General features: G+C 53.6%; 1 protein-coding gene across 1 annotated transcript in view; it reads left to right on the top strand.

Annotated features, from left to right (window-relative positions):
* Window positions 1-3,038: 3,038 nt before the first annotated feature.
* Window positions 3,039-10,906, top strand: part of LOC105288320 (casein kinase I) — a 19,813-nt gene continuing 11,945 nt past the window's right edge. The window contains exon 1 of the mRNA XM_023527463.1: window positions 3,039-3,126. Coding sequence (XP_023383231.1) covers window positions 3,051-3,126 — 76 coding nt within the window. The 5' untranslated portion in view covers window positions 3,039-3,050. The remainder of the gene's footprint in view (window positions 3,127-10,906) is intronic.

Genomic DNA, 10,906 nt, shown 5'->3' with positions numbered 1-10,906 from the left:
GGGGGTCCGGGGCTGGGTACTGAGGGCACCAGACACTTGATTTGAGCTTCTCGGCAAAACCCTCGGCTTCTGTCTGTCTGTTTCACCGGACAATCAGCAGTGGCTCCCCACCTCCCCTCCTGGCTCCGTGCTCCAGACCTGGGGGTCAGCAACGCTGCTCCCTCATGTTGCACGGGGGGGGGGCTTGGGGGTCCTGAGGTGAGGGGGTGTGTGGTCACCCAGCCACTGATTCTGTTTTCCTTTGTGGAGAGAAAGAAAGGGGTGGGGGTTATTTATCAAATCGGATTCTCGCATTTCTGCGTGTGAAAAATCCATGTTTTGCAAGTCTCTGTGGAACGTAAAACTCTGTCAGGGTATCTCTAGAGAGAGGATTCCCAGGCTCCTCTTCACACCCAAACTCAAAGTGGGGTGAGCCCCCCTCCCCAACTTTCCCTTAGTTTCCTTGCGTATTTTATTCTTGGCCGCAGCCTCTCTCAGAGAGAAGGACCTGGGGAAAGAGGAAGGGGATCCACAGTGTCTAAGTTGCACCCCAAAATACCCGTGTTTGGGGGCTTCTTTGCCTCCGTGTCTCGGATGCCCCTCCAATTTTTATTTTAGTGGTCCAGTGACAAGGGCCCAGGCCGAGGCCAGGGGTGGAGGCCGAGAGTGAGGAAACTGTCCCCGTGCCGTGTTGCTTGGTAGTTTGTCTAGTTTTAACCAGCTGAAACTCCGGAGTCTTCATGTCGGCCTTTTTTTTTTTTTTTTTTTAAATACTTTGTTTCTCTCCCCCCTCCCCCACCATGGGAGAAGCAGCAAAGAACTGGAGAGCCTCTCCCATTCCTTACTGAGTCCTTTCTCCTCTGGCAGCTTTTGGGGGACAGTGCTGGGACAGTCTAGGCTTTCCCTGGGGTCTGGGTGGCCAGGAAAAAAGCAGTCTTGGTTTCCTGTAGGGTGGATGGTTGGCACACCCTCTCTTACCCCCTTCCCTGCGGGCAGCCCGGTGAGTGGGGAGGGGCTGGGGTTCATGTGCAGTGTATTTATGTAAGACACCCAGACGGAGGGCACGGGTATTTATATAACCCGGCGTGGGTATTTATGTAATATAGGATGCGGGTGTATTTATGTTCCTTTCCGAACCTGCGGCTTCCCGGCTGCCATGTGTGGTTTCTGAATTGGCGTTGGCGGAGCGCAGACTGGGGGGGTGTTTGTGTGTGTGTACACACCCGCGCCGCCCCCCCCCCCGCCCCCACCGCCCCAGCGGGGCTCACGGTGTGTGTCTGCTTGCTCGCTTTTTTGGAGTGTACACAGGGAATGGTGTGGATGCGAGGTGCGTGGCGTGTGAGTTTCCTGCAAATGTGGAGCGTTCGGCCGGCAGCCCAGGCACCTCAGCTGAGACCGGCCAGGCGTGTGGGCAGAGGCCCTTGGTTGAGCGCCCAGAGTTTGGCCAGCCCTCGGGTGGAGGCTACTTCCTTGTGGCCATTGGGGAAGGGCTAGTGGCAGCTCCCTGGGAACCAGGTCCTGGGCCTGGATGTCTGTCCTGGGCAGTTCTTGGTGCTGGGCAGAGAGCTGTAGCCTGCCTGTCTGTGGACGTCTCTCACTGCCCCTCCCAGGTGGGTCTGGCTTTGGGGGCTAGCGCTCCACATGGAGAAGGAGCAGAACCTCTGTGCCTAGCAGAGCTGCTTTTCCATCTTCCTCTTTGCCTTCCAGCTTTGGCGTGAAATAAGTCCTCTTTGTGAGGGTTTGAGGCCGCTAGGTGGTATGGCAGGTACCCCATGTGGGTCCTAGGTGAGGAGGCTGCCACCAACTTGCTGCTGGGGGCTGTGGGGCAGGAGGCATGGCCTCGCTGGCCTGAGTGCCCCCATCTACAGATGGAGGCCCCTCTTGATAGGCTTCTATGCTGGTTTTCTTATAAACACTCCGAGGTCTTAGGGGTCCCTCCTTCCTCTTCCTATTTCATAGTCCATTGTTCACTATCTCTCCACAGCAGAAACTGCCCCCTGGCCATTGAGTTTCCTCCTCTGCTGGCCAGGACCCCAGAGTGCCCAGACCTTTGCCCCAGGCCAGAGCCAAGGGTTCTGTACCAGGGACCCAGATGTCCCATAGGCTTGGGCACCCAGGTTGGGGCACAGGCGGTAAGGAAGCTGTTCAGATCAGCACCTCTCTCTCAGCCTTCTGCCCCAAACCTCTCCTCCCACCCCTCAGAAGCTGGAGGCTAAAAACCTGGCTTGGGTCCCCTCAGTCGTTCAGTTGCCTCTTAGAAGACCCTCCTAAGGGTCCTAGGCTTGAAGGAATCCAGTCCCCAAACAGTCCGTCCAAAGAAATATGTGCAGGTCAGCGGGTATGAGGTTCTCGGTGTCGCGAGGGTGGGAGAGGGTGACAGCTGGAAGGCGGAAGGAGGTGACCGTCCTGCAGGGCGCGCCCGGACTGGCAGGGTCTGGCCACTGGGAAGACCAGGCCAGGCTGTGGCCGCCTGGCCTCCAGTTCTTGGCGCTAGAAGCCCGGGCTGGGGATGGAGCCAGGGCAACCCTGTAATTTCTGAGTCTTAAAGGGGTTGAGGAGCTCCTTAGGGACCGTCTGTTCAACTTGTCCTCCTATCCCTGGAGGTTGGAACTTTCTGGTGGTTGCCATGGTAGCACCCCCAGGATGATCAGCTCCTGCGTCCCGCTCCCCATCACCTCCTTTGTCCTTGATTTTCCTTTCAAGGTTTTGCCCCATTGTGACTGGCCTGCTCCTGAGAGGCTCCTGTTGGGGGGTCCCTGAGTGAGGGTCCTCCAGAGTTTCCTCCTGGGCCTCATCTCCAGTTCCACCTCTGTCTGGCTCTGCTGACACCTGTTTTCGCCTCAGCCTTGCTCACATGTGGAGGCTCTCGGGCCACCTGACACTTGATTGCCCTCAGGCAAAGCGAGGCCCGCATTTCTCTCTGGACAGTGGGAGGGATAATGTGGGTCTCCCAGTTCCTGGCGGCTCTGCCTGGCCTTTGGTGGGGGAGGGGTGGGGTCCAGCAGGCCCGCCTCCCTTCCCTGCTCCTCTGACCCTAGTGTTTCTGCTTCCCTCTGCAGCCAGCGTGAACCATGGAGCTCCGTGTGGGGAACAAGTACCGCCTGGGCCGGAAGATCGGGAGTGGGTCCTTTGGAGATATCTACCTGGGTAAGTGTCCCTGGCTCTAACTCGGTGGTCCTGGAGCCCCTGGAACAGCCTTCGGGACAAAGAGGAGAAAAAATGCCAGGATTGTAGGCTCTGAAGTCAGAAGTTGACCCTGGAGCTGTAGTGGCATGTTCTGGTCATTTTGTCCCTAGGGCCATCGCAGATGGAGAGGGAAGCTGCAGACTGGAGTGAGGCAGGCTCAGGGCTTCCTCACACAGGGGCTTCCTGCTTGCCGCAGGCTGGCAGAGGAGAATAGTTAGGTCTGGTTCTAGCTGTAGATGCTGTAGGTCTCCACTCCCGCTGAGCGTGGGAAAGCCCAGGCTGGGGGAGCCCCTTGTCTCTTGCCTCCTGGGAGAAAAATGCTGGTGGACAAACAGGTCTGGGCTACTACATGCTCCAGCTAGGCCCCCTTCCTGTGGTCTGGCCTCCTGGAATTTAGCCCAGGCAGGCTTCAGAATGACGCAGGCTCCCCCAGTAACCTCGAGGGAAGCAAGGGTCTTAGCTTTTAGGATAGCTCTCTCCGGATGTGCTTCCTGTTGAAAGTATGAGTTTGCTCTCATTTTGTTATTTTAAACAAATCAGGGACATCTCGCTCCTGTCCTTGCCCCTGCCCCGGGAATAAAGAGGCTTGTGCCTTCAAATGCCACTTTTTCAGCTGCCCAAAGGGCATAGTCAGTGTCACAGCCCTTCCTTTGCTAGTCCACAGGGGAGATATTGTGTTGGTAATGGTCAGTTGGAGTTGTTAGAGCAAGGTGGCCAGCCCCTGGGCCTATCCTCACTCCTGTCCCTGTGTCCTTGGAAAGTAAATAAATTCTGTTCTGGGCAGAGAAGACCGACAGGTCGGTGTGCCGTGCTCATTGATTCAGAACTTTGTGGGGAGGGGTCTCTGCCCTTTTGGATATGAACTCCGCTAGTCAGTGAGCCACCCCTTCTCCCATCAGAGGGGACAGAGAGGGGCTGCATACAGTCTCTGAGCACATACTCGGTGCTGGGCATGTGAACATGGTCTCCCCTCACAGCAGTTTCAAGAGATGGTACCATACTATCCCCACTTCACACATCAAGAAGCAGGAGCATCATGGTCAACTTGGCCCCTAGGGTTTCTCTTGAAAGCTAGAAAAAGCAGCTTTTATACCGACAGCCCTCTGTATGAGAGACTGTAGAAGACAGAACGTGGGAAGTAGACATCAGAGAGACATCAGTGTTCCCATCTAGAAGGTTTGTGTGATGATGCCTGGCTGACCTAGGGCTGTCGTGAGGCACAAATGACATGAGTAAGCATCGTGAACTGTAAAGTGCCAGCCGGATGTGCAGTTCATTGCTGAGCGCCTAGTAGCTCATCTTCCTCTGTAAACACTGCTGGAGCTCAGGTTAGAAGTGAGGAACGGTGCAGCTTGGCGCTGCCTGCAAGGTTTTCTCTGACTCCCAGCTCCTTCGGGGTGCACAGGCCTTGGGTTGCGTCCACCTTCTCTTCCAGCATGTGGCTTGCCCGGAGTGGGTGTTTAGTGAAGGCCTCTCAAAATACGAACGAGGAAATGGGGGCTGTCACGTGCAAAGGCATACGAAGTGGCCTCATTTAGGGCAGGATAGAAGGAGGTTGAGATTGGGGACAGGTCCAGGTTCCGGTCTCCAGTCTCCTTCTCATCTGCTGTAAGACCTGGAATAAGTCACTTTCTCTCTCTCAGCCTCGGCATTCTCACCTGTGAAACGGGGTACCCATCTCCTTACTGTTTGTGAAATTGGGGTGAGTGTAAAGGACCCTCTTATGGAGGCTCCTGGACTCAAGACTGAAGCCTCGAGCCACCTGCTTGAGGGCAGAGGGCATGGAGAGGCAGTTTGGGGCACAGACACACACCGGCTCCTAGACAGCACCCAGTCCAGGGCCTTCTTTTTGCAGAAGGGAAACTGAGGCCCATAGATGGGGAGGGGCAACCCAAGGTCACTCAGAAAGTCAGTGTCCCTGGTCCATGTGGCCGGAACTCCCTGGGCGCGGGACTTCTTGTTTATCAAGTAGTCATCTAATTCATTTTAGGAATTAGGGCCAGATTTACTCCTCTCATACAGGCTCTGGAGTAGGTTCTGCCAGGGTTTGGTGTGCCCTTGATTTGCCGGCCTTAGCTTGCTCATCTGTAAAATGGGGGCGTGGAGACTCCAAGGTGGTGAGAAACAATTGGATCACAGCGTGCAAAACCCCACAGGCTTGGCCCGCTAGTAGTGCTTTTATACTGTGTCCCCCTCAACCCTCCCTCTTAGCTGGGATTCGCTACTGTCAAAGGATCTGGGTCTTTTGGGGCTTGAGTGGAGGGAGGGAGCCCATTCTCCTCTGGCCGTCCAGCCTTTGCTGGGTATGTGGGCCTTGGGGGCCCTGGCCCGACTCAGTGTCCTGCCAGCTTCTTCCTAGGCCCACGTCTTGCTGGCGTGGGGGTGGTGGTGATTGTATGGCCTCCCTGGCTGGCCCTGCTTGGCTCCCTTTGTTCAAAGCTCTGGCTATATTCTTGTCGCTGGTGCCAGTGCCAGGGCCCGACTCCAGATGGCCTCTGCAGGTGGGGCTGGGTGCAGTCTCCAGGCCCTGCTTTCCAAGATCAACTGAAAGCCCAGCGTGGATGTGGCTTCGAGGCCCACAGCTCCTCTTCGGGCCTCCTCTCCCTCCTGGTGGCATCATAAGGGACACCAGGAGAGCGGGGCCAGCTTTGTTCGGGCCTCAGATGGCCTGCACAGAGTCTAGAGTGGCCAAGCCTGTGCCCACTCTGCCAGCCACTGGCCGTGTGTCCTTGGGAACTGCCTAGACCTCTTAATCTCTGGTCCTTGGTTCTAAATGGGGGGTTGGGGGGGAATGGTGCTCCCCACGAGGTGGTTGTAGGGGTGCTTCATCTCCCACCTCCAGGTTCCTGATTGTGTCCATGTGTCTGTGTGGGTGTCCAGCCCCCACGTGCAGCTGGTCATCCATCTCTCCTAGAACTACACAAGGTCCCAGACCCTCTAGGGCTGGCCAGGTCCAAGCCCTTCTCTGTGTCCAAGTTTATTTTCCAGACTGGCCCATCCCCACACAGAACCCCTGTATCTAAGTGATGGGTCACCTCTACGTCCCCTGCCCTGGCACTTTTCACTTAGTCACAGAGAGCCGTGGTTCCTCCCACAGAAGGTGAGCTGAGCTCCTCCGGGCAGAGCTGCTTCATCTGGTCCAGGACTCGGTGTGTGTCTGTTGCTTGAATGAATGAGATGCCAGGGAATTGGAATAGAGAGGGGGGAAAAAGCAGAGGCTTGGGGGCTAGGTTTCAAATCCTGGCTCTCCCCCAGCCAGTTCTGTGTGACCTCGGGCCAGTTACTCAACCTTTCTGAGCCTCACTCAGCAGTTGTGAGAATTAAGGGAGATCAGAGAAAAGGCTGACAGCTTCCCGGTAGAATTCAGAGGCAGCAAGGGGTCTGGTGGGACCCATTAGGGGAGGCAGCTGTGACAGGTGTCCAGCATTTGGTGGGGGTCAGAAGACTTTGCCTAACATTTTGGGTCCTTGTCCCAGGGAAGTTTTGTGGCATTTAGTCATTGACCTTTGGTGTCTCGGTTTTCACATGTGTGGAACAGAGCTACAAAGCGGCCCTTGCAGGATAGCATAAGGGTTCAGGGGTGTAAAGGGCTCCTCTGCCCTCCACCTTATCTCCGGGAAGGGCTCTCTCCCCAGCCCTTCTCCTCCCTGCACACGTCTGCTGATTGTGAGTGCGGAAGACCCTGCCCCACCTGGGCAGGGGGCCACCATCAGCTCTTGTCTGTGGCAACAGCCTTGGGTCCCCCCTGTCCCCCTCTAGTCCACTCCAGTCCTTTCATCATGGGTCTCAACAAGGAGAGGAGGGGATTTTGTCCCACAAGCGACATTTGACAAGGTCTGGAGACACTTGATGTTTGAGCTCAGGAAAGGGGAGTACTACTGGCAGCCAGCGGGTAGAAGTCAGGGATGCTGCTAAACACCCTGCAGCTCCCAAGACAGCACCCCCCGCCCCCCGCCGCTCCCCGCCACAATACATCATCAGCGGGGCGGGGGGCTGAGAAACCCTGTGATCTGGCATCTGTTCCTGGCCCCCGAGTCTCAAGCTGAAGGCCAGGGTCCTCGCTCGGCACCTGAGACCCTTCCGCTCTCTCCCCTGCTCCCCAACTCCACTGTCATCTTCAGCTATCACTCAGGGTTAACTGTACCCCGCTCTCGTTGGGACTTTGCATGTGCTGTCACAGCTGTCTGGCACAGTCCTGCTCGGGCCCCAGGAGCCCCTGCAGCCTCCCCTCAAGGAGGCTCACCTTTCCTGCCACGTACTGATGCCTTCTTCCTTTCCTTCAACTGACCTGCTTACTGTCAGGACGCCTCGAGCTCATCTCTGAAGCACAGGGGTTGGTACTTGTCATCAAACCTAATGTTCCTTGGGCACTCACTGTGTGCCAGGCATACTGCTAAGCCTGTTGACACCTCCAAACACCCTAATGAGCTAGGTACTGTCATCCCTGGTTTACAGATAGGGTGCCTGGGACTCAGAGGGGTAAATTGACTTGATTGGGTCCCTTGGTTAGGAGGTGGCAGAATCAGGTGGCACCCTGCTCTCGTGTGGGTGGGGAGAGGGGGCACGGCCAGCGGACTGCATTCAGTTAGCCCCAGCTCCTCTCCGTGCCACGTCCTCGCTGTCTCCCGGGGACGTGTGTGGCTCTCCCCAGGGATGTTGATGTGTCAGAAGCACTTTACAGTCTGTAAAGCACTTTCCCTCCCATTGCTCACTGGATTTAGTAATCTACTTTTTAAATTTAAGTTTTATTTTATGTGGCTCAAGAGCGAAAACACACAAAACCAAAAACCAAAACACAAGAACATGTTACGTGGAAGAAGCCAGTCACAAAAGATCACATAGTGTATGATTCAGTTTCTATGAAATGTCCAGAACAGACACATCTCCAGAGACAGAAAGTAGATTAGTGGTTGCCTAGAGCTGGGGGGGTTGGAGGAAGATGCGGAGTGACTACTAACGGTACGGGTATTTGGGGATGATGAAAACTTTCTAAAATTGATTGCGGTGATGATTGCACAACCTCGTGAATGTGCTAAACACCACTGAATTGTACACTTTAAAGGAGTAATTGTATACCGTATGTGAATTACAGCTCAACAAAGGTGTAGGAAAAAATGATAGCGCATAACGTGGTATCCAGTGAGATGTCCTCCCCTCCAGTCCAGATGGGTCCAGTCCTTACTGGTTCTCGTATTTCTTTTCAGTGTTTCTTTATGTAGATAGGACCAAACACAGATACATAGTATTTCTCCACCTCTTTTTTTTTTTTTTAACTGAAAAGAGATACTTAGTGTTCTCTACTTTGCTTTTTCACTTCCTGTATCTTTGAGATCTTTCTACTTCTGCCCAGAGCGGCTTCCTCATTCTTTCTCCATTGTATTCTGTTTTATGGATGGGCCATTCTTTATTTAACCAGTCCCCAGAATGATGGACTTTTGGGTTGTTTCCAGGCTTTTGCTATTGCAAACAGCCTGCCGAGGACTGCCTGGTCCAGGCCCTGTTTTGCACCATGCAAGGGTGTCAAGTAAACTCCAGAGTAGGAGCTGTGTGGTGGCAGGTCGCCCCCTAGCCGGACCACCTAGGGAGGAGTGCCCACTGCCACACAGCCCCATGAGAGGCAGACACGCATGTTATTCTTATGGTGGGGCTTTTGCCAATCATAGGTGAAAAACAGTCTGTCAGGATCATTTTAATTTGCATTTTTCTTAAAAGGAGCTGGAGCATCTTTTCCTATGAGTAAGCCACTTTTGTATTTATGATTTCTTTCTCTGTGGAGTGCTGTTGAGGTTTTTGTCTTTTTCCTACCAATTTATAGGAGCTCGTTATATATTGGCAATAATGATATTAGCTCTTTGCCGCTGAGGAGAGTTACAGTATGTTTTTCTTAGGACTTTGTTTCTGGTGTTTTTGCCATGGAGAAGGGATTCCTTTTCTTGGAGGTGATGAAGCCATTATTTTTTAGTGACTTCTGAATTTTAAGTCCGGGATAAACAGCCTTGCGTACCCCAAAGTTAAAAGACAATGATCCCTTCTAATGTTTCATAATGTTTTTATTTTAAAAAACATCTCATTATTTTTATTAAATGTTGAAGAGATACAAAAGGGTACATATAAAGTATGCGTCAGGCTCCCTTCATACCACCCAGTTGGAGGAGGACATGCCTGTCACCTTGAAAGGCCCCTGGTCACCCACCCCATCCTGTCCTCCGCTCCCCCGTCACAGAGGTAACCATTACGTGATGTTTTAAATTACTCTTTAGTTAAAGAGTTTTATCAATTTATATCCCTAAACTCTCTGTATTTCAGTGTTGTACGTTTTGAAGTTGAGACACAGAAATGTGCTTGCACTCTTGTCTCTCCTTCCTTTTTAAGAAATTGAGGCAGAATTCATATAACATAAAATTAACCATTTTTAAAGTGCACGATTCAGTGGCATTTAGAACGTTCCCAGTGTTGGGCAACCACCATCACTATCTGGTACCAAAACATTTTTATCTTCCCCGCTCTCAGAAATAAACCCTGTACCTGTTAAACAGGTGTAGTCCCTACTTCCCCTTCCCCAAGCCCCCTGACAGCCACCGGCCTACTGTCTTTCTCTATGGATTTGCCTGTTCTGAATATTCCGTGTAACGGAACCATACAGCATTTTGTCCTTTTGTGTCTAGGTTATTCACTTAGCATAATGTTTTTAAGATTCATGGACGTCGCACCATGTATCAGCACGTATTCTCTTCTTGCGGCTTAATAATATTCCCCTACGCGCACAGGCACACGTCCGCTGATGGACGTTTGGGTCGTCTCCTCCAGGCGGCTCTTCTGACCAGTGCAGCTCCTTGCTCTTTCGTCCTCAGGGTTAAGATGCCGGGGGCCCCCCGGCTGTCGCTGGCAGCGGTCATCCACTCCTTGTCACTGCCCTCTGGCATTCCTCTCTGCGACTGCGTCGCCAGTTAGCCATTCCCCTGCTGTTGGACATTTGGGCCCTCGTTGCTGTGTCCATTCGTGTCGTGTCCTCCTGGTGCTCACCTGTGTCTGAGAGCATATACTTGGGAGCTGGCTCGCTCGGTCACGGGTTCACGTGTGTTTGACTTAATCAGTAAATGCCAACCTGGTTTCCAGGTGCTTGGGGCGCCTCACACCCCACCTTTTCTTTTTTATACGCACTTTTGCTCCATTTGCGATTTCTCCTTGTGTGTGGCATGAGCCGTGGTGACGTTTCTTAGCCGGCTGTCCAGTTGTTCCCAGGACATCTATTGCACAGCCCCGTCTTGTCCTCTGCGTTGAGGTTCCAGTTTTATCCTTTCTAAATTCTTCCAGTCGTCCTGTCTTCTGGACTTCCTGTTTTATCTGTGTGCTAAGACAACACTGTTTTCGTTAGCTGTAGCTACAGTCACGCCTGGCCTGAGAAGGAGATGCCCTCTCAGCCTAGCGCCCAGCCCTCCAGCTCGGCCCACTCATTATTATAGCTGGGGAAACTGAGGCAAGATGCAGTTTGGATTTGAGTCTCGTGACTTCCTGAGACGGAGCCTTGCCCTGCCCCAATCTCTCCTCCACATCCAACACCCCACTGACCTCACCTTTCCAGCTTGGTGGCCCCCAATCTCCAGGATACGGTTCCCCTTACATGGCCCATGAGCCTTTTGTGGCCCCGCGCCGTCCCCCCTCGCATCCGGCCTTCTTGCTGCACCAGCCTGTGGTTCTCTGAATTGTCCCTAGTTCCTCATTTCCTTCCCCTTGTATGTGC

The sequence above is a fragment of the Pteropus vampyrus genome, unplaced genomic scaffold (assembly GCF_000151845.1).
Source record: "Pteropus vampyrus isolate Shadow unplaced genomic scaffold, Pvam_2.0 Scaffold16, whole genome shotgun sequence".
Classification (NCBI taxonomy): domain Eukaryota; kingdom Metazoa; phylum Chordata; class Mammalia; order Chiroptera; family Pteropodidae; genus Pteropus; species Pteropus vampyrus.
The sequence above is the reverse complement of the archived record's forward strand: the minus strand, read 5'-3'. Positions and strand labels throughout refer to the sequence as shown.